This window comes from Dasypus novemcinctus, chromosome 7 (genome assembly GCF_030445035.2).
Source record: "Dasypus novemcinctus isolate mDasNov1 chromosome 7, mDasNov1.1.hap2, whole genome shotgun sequence".
Taxonomy (NCBI): Eukaryota; Metazoa; Chordata; class Mammalia; order Cingulata; family Dasypodidae; genus Dasypus; species Dasypus novemcinctus.
Genome location: NC_080679.1, coordinates 12,377,304 through 12,398,873, shown reverse-complemented (window position 1 = coordinate 12,398,873; position 21,570 = coordinate 12,377,304). Strand labels below are relative to the sequence as shown.

Below are 21,570 nucleotides of genomic sequence, written 5' to 3'. Positions count from 1 at the left end.
CACATGGGTCAGGAGGCCCTGGATTTGAACCCTGGACCTCCCATGTGGTAGGTGGATGCTCTATCCATTGAGCCAAATCCGCTTCCCTGAACTAGTCTTACTGCTCATATGAAAAAATACTTGTATTAAGCTTGAAAAATCGTCTCATATTTGTGACTTATTTTCCTGTACTGTTTTTTCCTATTTATATTTAATGGCATTGAAACCAGCCTATAGAGCAAAAAGCAGCTGAAAAATATGTTAGGACTTACAACTGCTTAATTCAAAGTGTGAATTAAATACTGATTCTTTCTGTGCTATCATATTCCGTTGAGTCTAGGATGCACTTTCTCCCCATTTTAGCATGTCTGAAATTAGGGTTCATCTTACAGTCAATGGCATGTTATAGTTTAATTGGCAGTGCTTTTTTTCTTTTTTTTTTTTTTTTGATTGTATGTTAAAATAGTGACGTGTCCTCTGATGATAGGTTTTTTAGGTTATATGATATTTGTCAAAATGCTTTGATCTCAATAGCTGTTTAACAAAGAGGGGCATTTCTTACTCAGGTTCTTATTTTCAATTGCTATGGTTTATGTATTTTTAAAATAAGAAATAAGCTGGACTTCTCGTAATATGTCAGAGAATCTGCAGAGCATGAAAACTCTGTGTGTGACATAAATGTCCTGTCACCATGACACCAAAATAAATTGACCCTTTGAGTCAAGAGGTTGAACTTGTTGGTTAGTTCTTCCAGCTGAGTGAGTGTCAGATTTTAGCATGCCTCATTATCAGTGGACCCCATCACAGTTTCTGATTCAGCAGGTGTATTCCTTTCCTAGAGCTGCTGTCACAAATTACCCCAGATTTTTGTGGCTTAAACCAACAGAAATAAATTGTCTCATGGTTCTGGAGGATAGAGGTCTGAAATCAAGGTGTTGGCAGGGCCGTGTTCCCTCAGCATGTCGCCCTCCTGACTCAGCCGAGGTCACTATGGACTGGGGCCCTCCCTCTGTGCAGGGCTCCCAGCCTGGAATTTGTCTCTCTCTTTTTTTAATGATTTATTAATGTATTTCTCTCCCCTTACCCCCCCCACCCCGGGGGTCTGTTTTCTGTGTCTATTTGCTGCGTCGTCTTCTTTGTTCGCTTCTGTTGTTGTCAGTGGCACGGGAATTTATGTTTCTTTTTGTTGCATCATCTTGTTGTGTCAGCTCTCCACATGTGCGGCACCATTCCTGGGCAGGCTGCACTTTCGTTTCATGCTGGGCGGCTATCCTTACGGGGTGCACTCCTTGCGTGTGGGGCTCCCCTACGCAGGGGACACCCCTGCGTGGCAGGGCATTCCTTGTGCACATCAGCACTATGCATGGGCCAGCTCCGCATGGATCAAGGAGGGCTGGGGTTTGAACCACAGACCTCCCATGTGGTAGACGGACACCCTAACCACTGGGCCAAGTCCGCCGCCCTGGAATTTCTCTTGACCAAACTTTGGTTGATTCCTTTCACTTATCTCCGGGGTTGGCTCTCCTGGTTCCATTATCCTGTATTATCTTCTTTCTTAATTTCTCTCATGTTTTCCTGGAGCACATTCTCTAGTTAATAGCTTCTGGAGAAAGGATGGATGGGAAGCATGTTTTTGGAGGCCATGTATACCCAAAAATGTCTTTATTCTTCATATAGATTTCTGGGTTGTAAATACCTTTTCTTCAAAATTTTGAAGACATGGTTCCATTTTCTTTTAGCTTTCAGTGTTGCTATTGAGAAGTCCAAAGTCATTCTGATCCCTGATCCTTTGTATGGGGTCTGGGTTTTTTTTCTCTCTTTAGAGGCATGTTGAATCTTCTCTATATCACCAGCTTTAGGAAATTTCCCAATGATGTGCTTTATGAGAGTGTATTTTGATCTGTTGGTGTGGGCACTTTGTAGGCGTTTTTAATCTGGCAACTTCAGTTCTTGGAAATTTTCTTGAGTTGTTTTGCTTATGACTCACTCCCTTCTGTTTCCTCTGCTCTCTGGTTGAGATGTTTCCCCTGCTGAACTGGTCTCTAATTTTCTTATTTTTTCTGCTGATTTTCCATCTTTTTGCTCCACTTTCTGGGAGAATTCCTCATCTTTATTTTCCAAACCTTCTGTTGGATTTTTCATTTCCCTATACCATTCTGTTGTTGTTTCATGGATACAATAGTGTCTCCTATCTCTGAGGATACATGGACAGATTTTTGTTTATCTTTAGTTTTCTTCTCCCTGTACAGTCTCATTTCCTCTGAGTTGCCCCCTCCCACGTTTTGGGGATCTGTTTTCCATGTTGGAAACTCCCCAGATGTCTGGTGGTCCTTGATATTCCCTAATGATGTGGCATGGGAGACCAAGAAGCCGACTGGAAGCTCTGAGTGTGAGCTCGGGCTTTAACTTGAGCTCCACGGAGGTGGCCAGGGGGAGGCGCATTTATAGGGAGCCTCTGGTTCCGGGATCTCTAGCTCTTTCCTCTTGGGCTGGTCATGTTCCTCCGAGAAGAGTCTTCTCTCAGCCTGGAGGGTAAGGGTCAGGTTGCCCGTGTTCTGGAAGCTAATTAGGGGAAGGGGGCTGGGGGTGGCTCTCTGTTCAGCATCCAGTCTGCATGTAGACACTGATCCCTGCCCCCACCCATTTTTGTTATAGACCCTCACTCAGCTGTGCCTGGTGTACCCCAGTCTAGAGACTCTCCCTGTTACCCTCACAAGAGAATCGTACATACCCTAAGATCTATGCTGGGAGGTACACAGTAGGGCCCTTGCTCGGCCGCCTGGAGTGGGATCCCACTGCTTCTTAAGCAGCTTTCATTCTCTCTTCTTTACTTTGGTACTCCCTCTCTCCTCACCTGGTCTTGAGCCTTTCAAGGACTGAGTGATGTAAATTGGGTAATTTCTCAGCTCTGCCCATTGCTGTCTTGGGCTTTGGTAGCCTGGGGTCTCAGAGTCTGTTACAGCGGTGCTTTCCAGCTTCCAAAATTGTGTTGTTGAAGTTTTTTGAGAGTCTATGTCTTTTAAAGAAATCCACCTACTCTGGCTTTTGTGTGGCTGGGGGAAAGCAAAACCAGGTGCATGCCTTGGACCTACTGTCGTAACCTGGCACAGCAGCAGCAATGGCAGACCATCTGGGGCTCCGGGGCTGGCCCCTGCTCTGAGTGCTTTGTGTGCCTAAGGTATCTAATTTAGAAGTTGAATCATCTGTTTGTGCCAAATCCCATCAAATCGCAGCTGGGAATCAGGATTTCCAGATGATGAAAAATTTGGCTTTGGCCTGTGTATTTCACCTTGAGTGAATTCACACAGAGAAAGAGAATAGTAGACCTGCAGAGACCTATGTTTACCTCCAGCTTTTCTCCAACCTCATCGTTTCCCCTCTTTCTATGGTGTTCCCTTGCAGAGAAATGTGCTGCAGCTGCTGCACGCCAAGAGCGAGGTGGTGCAGCAGTACATGGCTCGGCTTGTCAACGCTTTTGCATCCCTAGCAGAAGGTAAGACCTCGGCGCTTCTTCTAAGAGAAGAGCCAGGTCGGAAGATGTGTTGAAAATGAATGTCCTTCCCCAGGGGTTTAGAAATTACATGGATGTCCTCAATTTGTAACTTTTAAATGCACCCAAGATCTTTTGTGCAATGTAGTTGTCATACTGCTTTAGTTTTGTATCAGTAAATTTGATGGGTTTACAGTTTATTTGATAAGCTTTCTGGTTTTGTAGCATAGTAATTTGTAGATTGCTTTCAAGCGTGCAATAGCTAGTACATTTTCTATATTTTTCTAGTTAAGGCAAAATAAGGTCAGTGAAACAATTACAGCTGATTCCAGTGAGTGCTGCACCATTTCCTTCAAAAGACTATAACCTCTTATATCAAAAAGGATTTGAGGGAGTGGATGTGGCTTAAGCACTTGGGTGCCTGCCTCCCATGTGGGAGGTCCCAGGTTCGGTTCCCAGTGCCTCTTAAAGAAGACAAACAACGGGCAGACATTGAGCAAAAACAATGAGCAAGACAAAGAACAGACAATGAGCAAAAGCAAATAAGCAGAGGGTGGATGTGGCTCAAGCAGTTGAGCACCCACTTCCCATGAGGGAGATCCTGGGTTTGGTTCCCAGTGCCTTCTAAAGAAAAAACAAACAACAAGCAGACAACAAACAAAAAAAAACTAAAATGAGTTCAAACAACAAGCAAAAACAGCGAGCAAACAGACACAAGGGAGCCATCTTGGGGGGAAAAAAAGGGGTTTGAAAATTCCAAAATAACATGCCACCAAAATGGATTCAAAATTAGTTTACAAAGCCTCGTCATCGCCCATAAATTCTAACTTGTTTGGGCTCTTTTGATGCAAATAAGGGGTTTTTCAAATTATGACTATATGGTACTTCCTAAGTTTCTTCATTTGTTCACCTGTGGTTCTAACATCCATTTATCCAACATTCAGAATAAGCCAGGTTATGTGCTAGGGACCCTTCTTATAAGATGGTTGGAATTTATATCTGATTTAAGGTCTGCTGGATTAGTGCAGAGGTCCACAACAGGCTAGTGACAATTCATGGCTAATGAGGGGGTCTCAGGCCAGGGGCATGTCAGGAGAGAGCAGGAGTGTGGCCTTAGCACTGCCTGGCTGCCTCTACTTGACGGCTCAGGGGCTCACAACACCCAGGTCTCCCCTGCGCCACTCCTGCTCTTCTCCTTATAGATCTGACTGTTGGGGGCAAGATTTCAGGTAAATAAAGGGTGGTGTTCCCAACACATGGCAGTGAATTATGTTTAGATTACTGAGAAGGGTGGTTTTCTATTCATTAAATAGTTGATTGAATGAATCCATCCTTATCGGTTTTTTTTTTAAGAAAATTTTTCTGTTGTCTTTTTTTAAAAATACATAGATCACACAAAATGTTACATTAAAAAATATAAGAGGTTTCTATATACCCCACTTCCCACCCACCCCCAAAGTTTTTAATAAAGTTTTTTTGAAGATAAAATTACCCAAACTCTACATGTGTTATGTGCGAAGTTTTCATAGAAATATCTTTCGGAGCATGAACGAATTTAATTCAGGATCAATTCTGTCCATCTTTCACTTGTTCAGAGTTTCTTTCACCTCTGGGTATATTCTTAGGTCGCCTCTACCTGGCCCAGAATATGAAGGTGCTGCGGATGCTGGAAGAAAGGCTAAAGGAGGAGGACAAGGACATCATCACCCGGGAGAATGTTCTCGGGGCCTTGCAGAAGTTTAGCCTCAGGTACTGGACCGGGTGATGGGCCATGGTTGCTCCTGTGAAATCACATTTGTTGGGGTTTCTTTTTTGAGCCACTGTTTAGTATTTACTTAATCCCCTTGGCAACACAAGAAGCAGGTGGTATTTTTCAGCTAACACTTAGGAGAGGTTGGATGACTTTTCAAGGTAGAGCTCAGAAGCTCACCTCTTATCCACTAACCTATCCTGCTCAAAGCCCTGGGGACAGAGGAAGACATCTTAAAAGCCATCACCAGATTCTCTTAATGAACATTATCTAGTGCCAGCCAAGTGCTGGATTATGTCTCAGCTCTGTGGTGGTCTCGAGATACACAGATGAATAAGGCATGATAGTGCCTCAGCCTTCAAGGTGCTCCCAGTCTGTTGTGGAGACATGCACTTAAGTGAATTTTCACAGGATGGTTGATGAGTAGCTGTGTGGCCACCGAGTTTAGAGCTTCCCAGTCCCCTGTCCACATACCCTGCGACCCGCCCCCACGGTCTCATCTTGGACCCCATCAGTGACTTGGAATGGCGCCACACTGGAAACTGAACATCAGTACCCCTTTGTAAACCCTCCCTGGCATCCTTCCATGCTCTTTTTTTTAAACTAAGTTTATTGAGATATAATTTACATACCATAAAATTCACCCTTTTTAAGTATACAATTCGATGATTTGTAGGATATTTACAGAGTTCTACAACCGTCACCGTATTGTAATTTTAGAACACTTCCATCACCCCAGAAAGGAGTCGCCTGCCTGCCTCTTCACAGTCACCCCTCATTCTGGCGCCCAGCCCTCGGCAGCCATAGTGTACTTTCTGTGTCTGAAGATCTGCCTTTTCTGGACATTTCCTAGAATGGAAGGGGATACTGTGTGGCCTTTGTGATTGGTGTCTTTGACTTAGCACGATGTTCCTGAGAGTCATCTGTGTTGGAGTGGGAATGACTGCTTAGTTCCTTTTATAGATCACTTTGGGTTTCTCCATTCACTGATGGATGGACATTGGGTTGTTTCCACCTTATAGTGGTCTGTGAATAGGGCTGCCGTGAACATGCACATGTTTCTCTGTGAACATTTGTTTTTCCTTTTGGTGTGGAATTCCTGGTTAATATGGTAATTCTTTCAGCCACTTAGTCCCTCCTGGCTACTGTGACTCTCTTGAGAATTCTACTACCTTGAGTCCTCCGCTTTTTCTGCCTGTCAGTCCTCACATTTGATTACTCTCACTAATAACCTGAAGCTGGTGAAATGTGGTATTCGAAGCGTGAATGTTTAGTGGAAGAAGGGGTTGGCATTTAGTGCATACCATTGGCCAGGTCCCTGCCATCGAAAATTCCTTGTCCTAACTCTGTGAATTGCCTAGAACTGTAAATAATCTCTTGAGTCACTACTTCCTTATATGACCACTTCATTTGTTTGTTTATAAAGATATCTTAGCTTGATATTGACCGTATTTGGAAAATTTTTAGAAACTCAATAACTATAGCTAAGTGACTGAGATTAAGATACGGTGAGGGAAAAAAAAAAAAAAAGATATGGTGAGGAAATACCTCTTCCTGGCAATGCAGCTATTTACTGCTCATCTATTCTTTCCCCTCAAATAGTAATTTAAGCTCCTCTGTTCTGGAAATATGCTTATCATTTCTTCACTTTTCTGGCTGTAGATAGAAAGTAGCCAGGCTGACGGAGAGCGCACATCTGTCCTTGTGTCCTAATAAGTCCCACTGATGGGGTGAGTGCCATACTTGAGAACAGTGTGACCAGATGCTCATCTCATTGCAGTTTCCTTGGGGGGGAGGGGGAAGGGTTGCTGTCACCTGTTCATTACTTGGCACCCATGGTGGCTCATCCATGATGTTTTGAAGACCTTAAGGCTGACATGATGACTTTCACCCTTACCGCAGGTGTTGGGTTTTATAAGATCTTGCACCTGGACTTTGGGTGGAAAATCATGCCTTGTAAATTACACTACCCAAGTCATTAAACGGCCCTGACAGTAGCGTGCTGAATCAAGGTGGTACTGAGCTGCCTTTTTGCCTTTGTTTTTTGTTTTTCTCTCTGCTTTTTTATACAACTCAAAGTGCCTATGCAGGACTATATTGGCTAGAGTTTAAGTAAAAATTTAGCCCATCAAAGAACTATTCCTGTGGGCCAGTTTCCTGGGTTAAATGTACCAAAAGCTATCAATAAATATTTATTAAATATTTGAGGGAATGCTCTTAATTTTAAATATTGAAGAGGAAACTTTCAAAGAGGCTTCCTTACTGCCTTATTTTTCTTTAAACCCTCGTTAATATCCCTGAAAGTCAAGAATTGCTTCTTGTTTCAGTTGATTGATCTAACATTAAACTATTCCTCAGTCTGTATCTTTTGCAGTTTGGCTTTTCTGATATGCATCCACAATGCTACATACTCTTGTCTGAGTGGTTCATTTCCTGCCAGTGTTAATTTACCTGCTGGCTGTTTCCTGCTAGGCGCCCGCTGCAGACAGCGATGATTCGAGACGGCCTCATTTTCTGGCTGTTGGAGATTCTGAAGGACCCCGACTGCCTGAGTGACTACACGCTGGAGTACTCGGTGGCCTTGCTCATGAACCTCTGCCTCCGGAGCGCAGGTACCCCTGGTTCCGGTGGGAAACGGGAAAGAGATTCTCACCCTCTGACCCTCAGACCTGCTGCGGTTTTCTTTTAATCTCCCTCGTAGAAAACGGAAACCAGAAAAAGAGGGGTGCTTTAGAGTATAAAAGTATCTCCAACTAGGTATAAAGCTCTTGAGTCACTGAAGCCAAGTATCATTCTGGCCTTGGTAATAGTACTTTGTACGTCTATATCGTGCCTGCGTTAAGAGGAAATTTAATTAGTTTGCATTTTTCTTCCTCTTCATTGCATTTTTCAAAGGACGTGGGATTCTCACGTGGCCCTCACAATTATGTATGTGCTTGAGCCACCAAGGTGGTGGTTTTAGCTTTTCTACAGGTGCCACCATTCCATTTAAAGTTTCTATTATCTGAGACCAAAGAATCTTCTTTGGAAAAGATGCCAAGGCCAGGCTGCCACTGAAGTCAGTCTGAACAGCCACAATGTTTGGAGAAAAAGGTTCCCTGGAAAAATAGCTCAGGAATGTTTGTTACAAGTTTCTTTGCCTGACCAGTGCCCCACTTTCGGGTGCTTTGGAACTCTGAACCCCTTCCTGCCTGTGGTGTTGATTGGTAAATGCCTGCGATCTCAGTCTTCTGTTCTTTAAAAAACAGCATATGCAAAAAGGTCTAGTTTTTAATACACTTAACAGATTAGAGTCAGCTTTCCTTCATCATCACTTTATTGCAATGGTTGTTATGGTGATGTTTGGAATTACTAAAATACTAAAAAAAAAAAGGTGTGATTTTTGTGATGTTGGAGGCTGAGCACAGCTCTTGGGAGGCTGAGCACAGCTCTGCGATCTGTTGTATCTTGATTACATTGAATGGCTCTGTGCTCTGGCTCTGCTGACATTAGCCACCTCCATTTCCTGAGCCCTTGGCATGTGCCAAGCTTTAGAATGAGTAAGTCCTCACTTACATTAGCTCACTTAATTCTCTATCACCCTTTGAGGTAGGTATTAATGATCCCTATTTTAAAGAGGAAGAAACTGAGGCCCAGATTGGTTAAGTAACATGCCCAAGGCCACACAGCTGGTAAGCACAGGGGCCAAGATTGCTTCCCAGGTCTCCTGGATTCTAAACCTTGCTTCTGAGTTTAGAAATGTTACCCCTTGGTTATTTGTTATTGTTTTTCCCCCACAGGGAAGAAAATGTGTGCCAAGGTGGCAGGCCTTGTGCTGAAAGTTCTTTCAGATCTGCTTGGCCATGAAAATCATGAGGTACTCAGCCAGCACTGCTGGCCCTGGGCTGGGGTGGGCTGTGGGGGGAACCTGATGCCTGTGACCCCACAGGTGTGGGGGCTGGCCCAGCAGAGTCACTGTCCTGCATTTGAAAATTATACATCCTCTCCCTCTTCCAGGTATTTTTAAAAGGGACTTCAAATCATTTGTAATTTTGTAGATTTTGGAACTCAGACACCAGAAGTTTCCATTCCTCCTCCATTGGCACGCTGTCTTCACTGGTCCAAGCTGGGCCCCTCTCCTGCATTATTTGATTGTTTCTTTGCCATGCATCTCTGCTTCATTCCTCTCCCCACATTGACACTGCCTTTGGTTTGTTTAAAATATGCTGGTAGATTTGCGTGTATCCTTAAAATATATGTAATATTGTGTGTGAATTTAGTTTACATGAATAGTATTGCATGCTAGATCTCATTCTGTTTCTTTTTTCACTGTATTATTAGGACTTTTCTGTGTTGTTTTGTGCACATCTAATTCATTATCCTCACTGCTGCAACATATTCCATTGTTTGCACCCATCCCATTGTGTCTAGTCTATGTGATTGGGAGATTAGTTATGTCATTAATTACCTACAAAACACAGCAGGAGTACGTTTTGGAGGGACATGATGAATTTGGTTTTGAAATCTTAGTTGTCCCTTTCACTTGAACATATAAATGGAGGTATCTGTCATTTGGAAAAATGCATTTGGAACTGGGGAGAACTGTAAGAAGGATAAACCTCCCTGTCCTAACTTGCCACAGTGTCCTCAAGTATGATACTTAATAATTGAGTTGCATGGTATTTGAAACCTTGCAGTTGATTCCATTTTCTTCCCATTAAAGATACAGCCATATGTGAATGGAGCTCTGTACAGCATCCTTTCTGTTCCATCCATCCGTGAGGAAGCCAGAGCAATGGTAAGAAAATGTACATGAGAAATGTGTGAGTCTCTGTCGATGCTGCTGTTAATACAACTACCAGAGCAAAGAGTTCTGAAACCGAGCTCCATGGAAGGGCTTTGGTTAGTTTATGCACTCCCTGAAGTTGTATGCAATATATAGGGATATTTTTTTCCTTCAATTTTCTGGGTAGAAAGTCTGTAGCTTTTATCAGATTCTCCAAGGGGTCCCTACTGCCCAAATGGTTAAGAACAACAATGTTAGAAAGTTCCCAGCAGGTGGTTTTTTTTTTATGTGGCACGCATTCTGATAGCAACCAAATGGAACAGAGAAGCTGTTAGAGATTATATACCTGCCTTGTACTTGGTTTGGTTGGGAAGTAGTGAACTCAATACTGAATGTGTTTACATTTGTGCTTATATGTGAAGTAAAAAAAAAAAAAGAGCCTCAGGTGATAAGCGTCTTATTTTGTGGGCACAAGTGTTCTTAGATCTAACCAGCAAAACCACTTGAGCCTTGTCCTTGTTCCTTATGAAACCAGGTTAACACTGTGGCTGTTAAGTCCTGTGGTAAAGGGATTAACTATGCTTATGCAGGCAAGACATTGGCAAAATTGGGCTTGAGAACAAAACATATCTTTCCCTTTTGTTTTGCTTACTTAGAATTGTGAAATCTTCTCACTGGCCATCTAAAATTACATGAACAGTTATACTAGAGATTAAAAAAACATATATAAGAACCATTCTGTGTGGTCATAATGAACAGTGGAACTTAATTGTCTACTGCTTTTTTTTTTTTTTTTTTTTTCAATTTCTCCCACCCCTCGTTTGTGCTTGCTATCTGCTCTCTGGTCTGTTGTGTGCTCATCTTTTTAGGAAGCATTGGAGAACCAAACCCAGGACCATCCGTGTGAGAGGGAGGCACCTAATTGCTTGAGCCACATCTGCTCTCTGCTTGTTGTGTCTCATTGTTTCCTTACTGTGTCTCTTTGTTGTGTCATCTCATTGCATCATCTTGTTGCATTACCTTGCCACGCCAGCTCACTGTTTTGCTTGTCTTCTTTATGAGGCACAGAGAACTGAACCCAGGACCTCCCATGTGATAGATGGACAACAAATTGCTTTAGCCATATCACTTCCCTGCCTACTGCTTTTTAATGTAAAAATCTGCTTTTTCAGTGGAAACCAGGGGAAAATAAAATTGATTGCATTCTGCATTATGGTTATTTAGGTGAAAGAAAGAGATCGTCAACCAAGATGAAGAACAAGGAAAGACACATCCAGGCTGAAGAGGAAGAATAGAGAGGGCATTGGGTCAAAAAGAGTGAAAGGCAGAAATTAGAGGAGAGGCACTCAGACTCACAGTTGTAGGTCATGAGAGCAGAGGGGCACACTGGAGATCATCCAGCCGGAGAGAAAAAAGCAAAGGGACAGAGTCCCAGAAGCCTGTTCAACAATATCAAGAAGTCTCACATTTGTGTACTTGTAGGTCCCAGAAGGAAGGCAGAGAGATAATGGGGCAGAAAATAACATTGATTGAATATTGGTGCAATTCAGTGAAATACATGAACATAATAAGATATCTAGAAAGTTCCCAAATGTTTGGACATGAAACAACACACTTGTATTAGTTATCCATTGCCACCTAACGTATTACCCCAAAGCGTAGCCGCTAAACAAACAAGCATTTATCATCTACAGTTTCTGTGGAACGGGAGTTCGAGAGCAGATTCGCTGGCTGGATCTGGCTCAGGTGCTCTCCTCGGGTTATAGTCAAGCCTCCAGCCAGGGCCCTGGGGCTGGAGGTCCACTTCTGAGCTCCCTCGCGTGGCTCTTGGCTGGAGACCTCATTCCCTCACCACGTGGGTCTCTCCGTAAGGCTGGTCTTGACACGCAGCTGGCTTCGCCCAGAGAGGATGATCCGAGAGAGATAGTGAGGGGGAAGCCAGAGTGTCTTAGGAGACACTTAGGAGAAGCCTGTCACTTATACCATATTCTTGGTTGCACGGACCACCCCCGGTGTGGTGTGGGAGGGGCTTGGGGAGGGTGGGAGCCCTAGGAGGTGGGCCTCGTCAGAGGCTGTCTAGAGGCCTCCGAGTGCCCTGTGGATCAAAGGGGCAATCACGAGGAAAACTGGGGGCTACTCACCTTTTGACATATGTTACAAATATTTTCCCAATTTTTCATTTGGCTTTTAACTTGTGTTATGGTATGTTTTGGGTCATACAGCAGCTTTAATTGTTGTTAAATCTATTGATATTTTCCTTTATAGTTTCTGACACGTTTCTAGATATTCTCTGAATTACTGACAAAAGAAAACTTTTGTCACTTGGATAAAGTTGTAAATAGCATAAGCCTCCCTCTGGGATTTAACAAGGATCAGTCATGACCCAGTGGAGGAATCTCTTTTAACTGGACCCATCACCTAGATGGTTTCCTTTTCAGCTCTCTAGAAGAGACACCTTCTAGCAGATGGTTGTGGCTAAATGGAGTTTTTCTTAGAAGGCTAAGGCCACAAGAGAGTTTTTCTAAACCCTGAGATTTCTCTCATTTCACTCATATCTTTGGGGAAGTTTTTAGGTTGATAATGCTATTGTAAAAAAAAAAAAATTCTTTTTCTATATAACAATAATAAAGGAAACCAGACAACAAGGAACATATCACCCATAATCTCACCACCTTAATTAACATCTGCTGCTACAGAGCTTATACCAGGCATAGGTGTTAGACTCAGATCCTGCTGGTATCTGCACTATATCCTTTTGGACATGAACCTTTTGGAAAACGGTGGCGGTGTATGTGAAGAACCACTATAATATCCCCCTGTTGGTCTATTTCATTTCACTCCTTGCCTGTGATTCAGAGGGAATAATCCAAACGAAGAGCTCTGTGTATGAGCATGCTCATTTCACCATTTTAATAATAGTGAAAAACGGGAGGCATCTAGGACAAGTGTCTGTTGATAGAGGAGTTTCTAAAGTTAGGGTTTTTTGCTCAAAATATTAGTATCTATTGAAGATAATTAGGAAAAGCAGTATGAGGCAATATGGAAAAGTTTTATTGTATAATGGGGGATAAAGGGAGAATATGACATGTAAGAACTCTTTGCAACTGTGTAAAACATTTCTGTGCTTATGGAAAATGACAGAAAACATAAAAATTATATTAGTAACAAATGCTATTATACTAGTCATAAAATAATATCCGGAGAAATAAAGGGAAAAAGATAAATGACTCCCCTGGAGCTCACTTGAACTTTTCACTTGAACTTTGAGAGACTGCCAAGGTCCAGGGCTAGAGAACAAACAGATAAATAGGGCTGTCCCTAACATCCACTCCAAAAGCTTCCTGCCCACACCCAGGGCTGGAGTAATTGTAGGCCGTAGAGCTCTTCCCTGAAATCTAAACCCCAGTCAGAATTTCCACTCTGGGCTGGAGCAGACCGGGCGCTTGTTAGCCACGAAGGCTCCCAGAATCTCTGGGCTAGCTAGGGTAGTAGGGTCTGGAAACCCCCAGCCAGGAGGGGTGCCCAAGCACCCCACGGGCCTGCTCCAGGGATGCCCCCACTGCAGCTGGTACCAGTAACACCAGAAACTCTGCCTCTGCTGTGCCCAGTGGGCTGGATGCCCCTGCTACCCACCGCTCAAAAAGACGTGCACTACCCACGTGCCTGATTATTCACCTTGCCTGCTTCCCAAACGGAGTCTCCCATGGGTGCATTTCATTGGCAGAATCTAGGCTGGGTACCTGCACCATAGGTGCAAAGGAGGCTCAGGATGCAAATTTTCTGGCTTCTGCCTTGGGAAATTAACAGAATGTAGAGGAGATCTTTATAAAGTGTTAGCCACAGTATAGCACCGTTCATTACAGTTGGCTGTGTTTCCTGGCACCCATTGAGTAGGGGCCTTTCAAAATTAGGGCGGATGTATTACCAAGAGGATTATACATCGATATGGTGTTTTTGGAAAGTAATTTTGCAATATATATAATCCTCAAAAAGGTTCATATCCTTTGCCCACTAAATTTTCCTTCTGCAACTCCATACAAAACATGAACAAAGATTTCTGTATTAAAATGTTCATTACAGCGTTATTATTAATATTTCTCTCCCCTTCTCCACCCCACCCCCAGTTGTCTGCTCTCTATGTCCATTCACTGTATGTTCTTCTGTGTCCGCTTGTATTCTTGTCAATGGCACCCAGAATCCGTGTTTCTTTTTGTTGTCATCTTGTTGTGTCAGCTCTCTGTGTGCGGCGCCACTCCTGGGCAGCCTGTGCTTTTTTCCCACTGGGTGGCTCTCCTTACAGGGTTCACTCCTTGTGCGTGGGGCTCCCCACCACGGGGGACACCCCTGCATGGCACGGCACTCCTTGCACGCATCAGCACCACACACGGGCCAGCTCCACACGGGTCAGGAGGCCCTGAGTATGAACCTTGGACCTTCCATGTGGTAGGCAGATGCCCTGTCTGTTGGGGCAAATCCGCTTCCCACAGCATTATTTATCATACTGAAAAATGGGAAACAACCTAAATACCCAACATTAGGGGAGTGATTAAGTCAGGCATAACAGACGTGGGATGGTGAAGCAGCTAGGAATGAGAACTCGTGAGCCAGATGACCTTGTTTAAATTTTGCCTCTGGCACATCCTAGTTGGATATCCTTATCCTAACATAACCTCTCAGGGGATCCTCCCTCTCGGGGATTATTGTAGTTCCGAGCTCATAGGAGTGCTGTGAAAATTAAAGGAGCAACATATCCAAAGTTGATGCCTGCCACATAATAGGCATTGAGAAATGCCAGCTTTCATGATTATTATGAAAATTATGTTTATATAATTTTTATTGACACATGAAAATGATAAAGTTAAAATAATAAGTGAGTTTATGTTATCAATATGATCTCAGTTATTTAAACCATGCCCTTAAAAGGAAGGAAATACCTCAAAAATGCTCACAATTATTGACTCTGGATAGGGGCATGTGAGTAATATTTACTCTTTTATGAATTTTACAGATTTTCTATGGAGAACCTGTATAATTTTTATAAGTAGAGGAAAATATTTATAGAGAGGAAAATCTTTCCCAGACCTTTAGTGCTGTAAGTTTACACTGCTTGGGCTGGGACAAAATAGAAGATGGTGGAGGGTTGAAGTGTTGCGCGGAATGCTAGAGGCACATTAAAAATTAGTTGGCCTGGGCCGTGCTCAGCAAGGGTGGTGTGGGGATGAAGTGAGAGGCGTTTTATCTCGTTTAATCCTCCAAAAGCCCTAGGAAGGCATTATCGATGTTATGCTCTTTTCGCTGCAGTTGTACCCATCTGGCAGATGACATCCTTGAGGCTTGGCAGGTTAAAGTCTTTGCTCAGCCAGTGAGCGGCAGAGCCCTTTGTTTCCAGAGCTCACTAGTGTCCCTCCAGATGCTCCCCCCACCTTTTAGCTAGTAAGAAACCTGGAAATGACGAATTGTCTCCTTTCGCAAAGCCCCTAATATAGAAAGTCTTATGCAGGATGATCTTTAACCCTAGCTAGGCGACAGGAGCATGGGTTCCTTATTTCATACACCTTAGGCACGTTGTCCAGGTTCTCGAGGAGACGTCACAGGCCTCTAGCAGGCACAGGAGCGCCTGTCATCCTTTCCATCTGCCTTGGCTGTTCCGTTTGAGCTTGACTAGCCAAAATGGCAGATTATGCTTTTCATAATAAAATATATTTTCTTATGATTTATTATTTCTGTGGCTTATACTTTAGGTTAAATATATATGACTAAAAAAAAAGTGGAATTTCTCACTGGGGCATTTTCTGTTAAGAAATCTTCCCCAGGTAAACCTCCTAATTTGAGAGAAGTAATTTGTAATTTTTTTTCTCAAGTGACAACTGGGCTAGAGATGCATGAAAGAGAGCAAAGGAGAATACAGAGAGTGCTAAATATCAGCCGGGGAAACATATCAGCTGATAATTGTTTATAAAAAGAACATCTGGGAAGGAAAGAATACAGAAGAGCACCTGAATGGATTATTTGTTTTGCTCCGCTGGTGACAATATCCAAAGACATTGCTATTCCTAGGGCAGTTGGCAGTGACTGATAATTGGCATTTGGGTGTTTAGCAAACGCTGCTTCCACCTGATAATATTCCCCTGGTCCTTACCATAGGTGGCATGAAGAATAGGGAAGAGATTGCTTCGTGAGCTAGACGTAAAATGCAGCTCTCCTGCCAGCAAAGGGCAAGAAAGTCATTGGTTTGTGACTGTCTCTTTGTTAAGACAAACCCAGATGTTCCAAAGTTTCTTCTACCTTCCTGACCACTCTTTTTTTTTTTTCACTTTTTATTTTGAAATACTTTCAAGCTTACAGGAAAGTTGCAAAAATAATACAAAAACAATATAGAGAATTCCATTGTGCCCCCTACCCAGATTTACCAATTTATAACATCTTGCCACATTTGCTGTATCATTCTATCCATCCACCCATATCTATCTATCCATCCATTTATCTGCATCAATCCATCCATTCATCTCTCCATCCATCCACCCATTTTCTAAACATTTGAGAGTAGATGGCGTACATCATGCTCCTTGGACGCTCCATACTTAATGTATCAGACAAGTCCTTCTTGATCTCAGCTATGGCTTCATCTGTCTCTGCCTCTCAGGTAAATGTTATTGTTCTCCAAGGTTCTGTCCTAACCCTCTTCACAACTCTGCTGTCACTGGGAACCACAGTTGTTTCTTTGGTTTCAGCAACCATATCTCTCTCTCTCCAGTTGCACACCCCTTCCAGACACAGCAAGCACAAATCTTCGCCACTTACTGAACATCTACTATGTGCCAACCATTGGGCTAGATGCTTCACATTTATTCGTTTAGGTTTAATTTACAAACAGTGAAATGTATAGGCCTTACATGGACAGGTCAGTGCATTTTTGACATATGTATGTATCTGTGTAACTAATGTCCAATTATATGCTTTATCTTAAAAATCTCATGTTAACTTGAGTTGTCATCCTCGTTTTATAGTTGAGGAAACAGGGTAGGAGAAGTGAAGTAATTTGACCAAGGTTAATTCATGGAAGAGCTGGGAGTACAATCCAGATTGCAATCCAGATTTAAATTTTCTAGAAGTTAATGCTTGCTTTTGATGATAGAAACTCAGCATGTTCCAAACTGACTCGGCACTTCTTCCTTGATTCAGTTGGGGCTATTGATGACAAACTGCCCTACATAAAAAGGGAACGAATTGGCTTATGTAATTGAAAAGGTCAGGAATAGCAAGGTTCAGGCACAGCTCGATCAGAGTTCACATGATAGCACCAGATCCTGATTCTCTGCTGGCATCTCTGGATTCTGTCTCCTCTGAGACAGAGTAATAATTTAGGGTCATTATTAGGTACACTTTGCCCTCTCAGTGGCAAGAAGGCCTCCACAGCTCCAGCCATACATACTCATTCATATCAGTCAAGGAAAGAGGAAGGAGAGGATAAATCAATATCTTACCTCTACATTTCCGTGGAAGTCTATGGCCAATATTTACAAGTCTGATGTCAGTATTTAATAAAGTAGAAAATGTATAATGCAGTTAATTTATAATCCTTTCAATAGAAAAGAATGATAGCTGTTTAAAGAGAGGTTTTATTTGTTCATCTACCTCTCAAAACATGTTTCAGTGTTTTGTTTTTTTTTTGAGGTAGCAGGGCCGGGGATGGAACCCCAGGTCCTTGTAAGTAGGGGAAACCAGCACTCAACCCCTGAGCCACATGACTCCCCCGAGTTGGTGTTCTTGTTTGTTTGCTTATTGTTTTTGTTTTTAGGAGGCACTGGGAACTGAATTTGGGACTTCCCCTGTGGGAAGTAGGTGCTCAGCTGCTTGAGCCATATCCACTCCCCGTGTATACTTTTGGAAGACCGTATTTGGCCCTCAAGTCCAGAAGGCATAAACTTAGGGAAAACCCAGCAAAGAACCCAACTCCTAGAACAACTAATTGCCAAAACTAAAGGGAATACTTATGTAGTAAAATTTTATAATAGTTTTTTGTTAAATGTACTATGTGTAAATCAATCAACCAAAAAGAAGATAATTTCATTGTGAATTACATAAAGAACAACAACCAAATGTTTAGTACTGAGTGGTGGAATTTTTATTATGCATATCCCATCCCCTGAAAAAATTAAGCTTTTTTTTAAAATTAGATGAAACTACCCCATTGAAAAGCATTTCTCGCCAAAACTGAAAGGTTAACTGTTGCTCTTGCCAATATTTCTAGGGAATGGAAGACATCCTGCGCTGCTTCATCAAGGAAGGCAATGCTGAAATGATCCGCCAGATAGAATTTATCATCAAGCAGCTTAATTCAGGTCAGCGTAATGCAATAATCTACGATCTATGCTTTGAATCTTTCACATATGCCAGGGAGAGGCTTGGCTTTCTCAGAGGCACTTGCCATAGCTTGGAATAAGAGGCCTTAGGAGGTGGGGAGAAGAGCTACAGCCTAACTGGGATTGGCTGCCAAGGCCAGTCTCAACCCCAGGGTTGACCCAAGGGAGCTCACAAACAGAAGTTCAGCCAGGTGGGCAAGGGCAGGTTGTCCCAGTAGAATGGTCTCTCACCTCCCTCTAGGCATATAATCAGCAAAAAGAATTCAAAAGCAGTAGCAGAAACTCTTCACTAACTGTACAACTGCTCTCTCTGCGGCCCCCCCTTCCCCTCGTCATTCTTGTCCCACTGTGAAAGGTGGCTTCTCCAGGGTCCTGAGGTCACATAATGAAGAATGATGCCAATCTTTCTTTTTTTTCTTTTTTAAAGATTTATTTATTTCTCTCCGCCACCCCCACCCCGGTTGTCTGTTCTCTGTGTCTATTTGCTGCGTCTCTTCTTTGTCCGCTTCTGTTGTTGTCAGCGGCACGGGAATCTGTGTTTCTTTTGTTGCATCATCTTGTGTCAGCTCTCCGTGTGGGCGGCGCCATTCCTGGGCAGGCTGCACTTTCTTTCGCGCTGGGCGGCTCTCCTTACAGGGCACACTCCTTGCGCATGGGGCTCCCCTACACGGGGGACATCCCTGTGTGGCATGGCACTCCTTGCTTGCATCAGCACTGTGCATGGGCCAGCTCCACACGGGTTAAGGAGGCCCGGGGTTTGAACCGCGGACCTCCCATGTGGTAGACGGACGCCCTAACCACTGGGCCAAGTCCACTTTCCTGATGCCAGTCTTTCTAACACCACCATAGAAAATGTCATTGTCCTCCTACAATCATTCCTTCACTCCTCAACCGGGAACACAGCAGGAGGCAATCCGATGCCCTCTCTATTCTGCTTCCTCCAGTCCCTTAACAACCACATCTCATAACAAACAGGAAACAAAGGTGAGGGAAGCCTTGGATGGGCAGGGCTGGTGCCTCCGCGTCAGCTCTTTGTGGGCTCCTGACACTTTGATCTGCAGCACCTGTACCAGCGGGCGCTGCCATTGTCTTGGAGCCCAGCTTGTCCCTCTGTCTCTCCACATGCCCTTCCCTGACACCAAACAGTCCACATCACTAGAAGTCCAAGTGCATACATCCTGCTCAGCATACAGGGAAAGGTAAAAAGTGAATGTCAAGATCTCTACCCTAATCCCAAGTCAATGGCTGTGAAGAAGGCCAAGCGTAAGAGACATGCCAGATGCCTACAGGCACCCTTCTAGCTTCCAGGTTCACAGCTGTGGCTGCACAGGGCAGTTACCTGGGGAAGTTTTAAAATCCCCAGGCAGCACCCCAAAACAATCAAATCTGAATTCTGGGGCAGGGTGTGTGTGTTGCTGGGAGGGCATCTGCTAATAGTTTTGAAAACTTCCCTGGTGATTCCAATGTTTGACCAAGCTTGAGCATGCTGCCTACATCCAGAACTGGGGGTGCTGGGGGCAGTGGGGAGAGCTGCCGGGTAGGTTTTGAATCTTTGGTCCCTTTTTGGCTGGGTACCCACTTCCATTTGAACATCCTCCCACTTGGTTTCTATGAAGCAAGAAAATGATAATTCACCCAAGTTCAGGTGGGCAAGTAACAGAACTTTATTTACTACAACAGCTTCATTTCTGACTCTGAGCCACCATTCTGCTGGGCTGGCATGTTTTTAAAAATTAAAATAAAACCTTAACCTCAGTCCTGGTTGAGATTTCTCGCCTACCTTCTCTGGGTTGGCCACAGTTCGGGCTGGCTGGGGGATGGGGTGGGCGTTGTTGCCTGTCAGGTCCATGGTTATTGGCTAGGGTGAGACTTCCCTCCCAGGCCAGGAGTTCTTTGCCGCTGCAGGGTCACATCTGGGCTGGGGATCTCCTGGGCTGCCCGTGTGTTTCAGCCTCCCGAGACATGTCCACACCCGCTTCTTTGTCATCGTGCCTCCTTCCTGCAGCAGGGCTAAGAAGCAGGATGCAAGCCCCACTTGCTTTCTGGCTGTTTCTCGGACATCAACCTGGCCTTTGGACCAGCATGCTAAAGACTGTGAAGAGGGAGGGCCCGGTTTGCACTTTTGTAAAGGATATACTTTGGCAAGAATCACCCACAGAGCTGAAGCTTATAACCCTTGGGATTAAGGAAAGGCTTGGGAGGCACCTGCTCAGCTCAGTAAAGAAAGAATCCCTAAAGTAGTCCATTTTCCTTCTCGTCACTGAAGTGATTCTGAATCCACAGGAAATGGCAGGACCACAGAGAGGCGCACCCAGGGTCCACTGCTTTGAAACATAGAATTAGAAAGTCATTGGACATTAGGACTGAGGGCCAGACGTACACATACAGATACCTTAGGATACATATTATCAGCATCAAATCAAAATGAATTTACAAGCACCGCTAACACTCTCGCCAGCACTTACTACATCTGTCTTTTGATACAGCCACCCTGGTGGGTTTGAAGTGGTAGCCCATTCCTGGAGAAGCTGCAGGATGCCCCGCCTAGAGGCAGCAGGCCAGAGATGGGGAGTGGGAAAGCACGTCACACTCCCAGGACTGACCCTCCTGCCATTTACCTTCGTCATCTACCCAGCCTTTCATTTGTGAGGATCTCCAGCTAGGGAGGAAGGCCAAGAGAGCCAAAAAAGGTCAGTGAGGATGGAAAGCAGACCAGAGCCCAGAAGAAACTTACATTTTAAATTCCAGAAAAAGTCCTGAAAAGAAATTCTTGCTGATCTCATTAGGGAGATTTGAGAAGATAAATTGTCCTAAAACAAAAGCAAGCAACCATAATGAAAACAGAAATCAAGAGAGAATTCTTGGGGAGCAGATGTAGGTCACTTGTTGAGCACCTGCTTCCCATGTTTGAGGTCCTGGGCCAATCCCTGTACCTCCTTAAAAAAAAAGAAAGAAGTCTTGGAAATAAGAAATATGATTGCCAAGATGAAAAAACAAGGGAAGAAATTAAACAGGCGGAGCAAGGTGAGGGAATGCAAAGATACATACTTATTTGCTTATCTTTTTTGAAAAATAAGCAATGAAAGAATAACTAAAAAAAATCAATAAAAATATTTACGTATCAATGACAAAGGACAAATAATCCAATTAAAAATGGGCAAAATACTTGAATGGACATCTCTCCAAAGAAGATATACAAATGGCCAAAAAGCACATGAAAAGA

The 21,570-nt window shown here is 43.6% G+C and overlaps 1 protein-coding gene across 4 annotated transcripts in view; it reads left to right on the top strand.

The window, feature by feature from the left end:
- Positions 1–21,570, top strand: part of ARMC9 (armadillo repeat containing 9) — a 142,982-nt gene that overhangs the window by 62,664 nt on the left and 58,748 nt on the right. For all 4 annotated transcript variants that reach the window (XM_058299898.2, XM_058299899.2, XM_058299897.2 and 1 more), the window contains 6 exons: positions 3,382–3,472; positions 5,095–5,218; positions 7,692–7,831; positions 8,999–9,075; positions 9,922–9,996; positions 18,236–18,326. In XM_058299898.2, the coding sequence (XP_058155881.1) occupies positions 3,382–3,472; positions 5,095–5,218; positions 7,692–7,831; positions 8,999–9,075; positions 9,922–9,996; positions 18,236–18,326 (598 nt within the window). The remainder of the gene's footprint in view (positions 1–3,381; positions 3,473–5,094; positions 5,219–7,691; positions 7,832–8,998; positions 9,076–9,921; positions 9,997–18,235; positions 18,327–21,570) is intronic.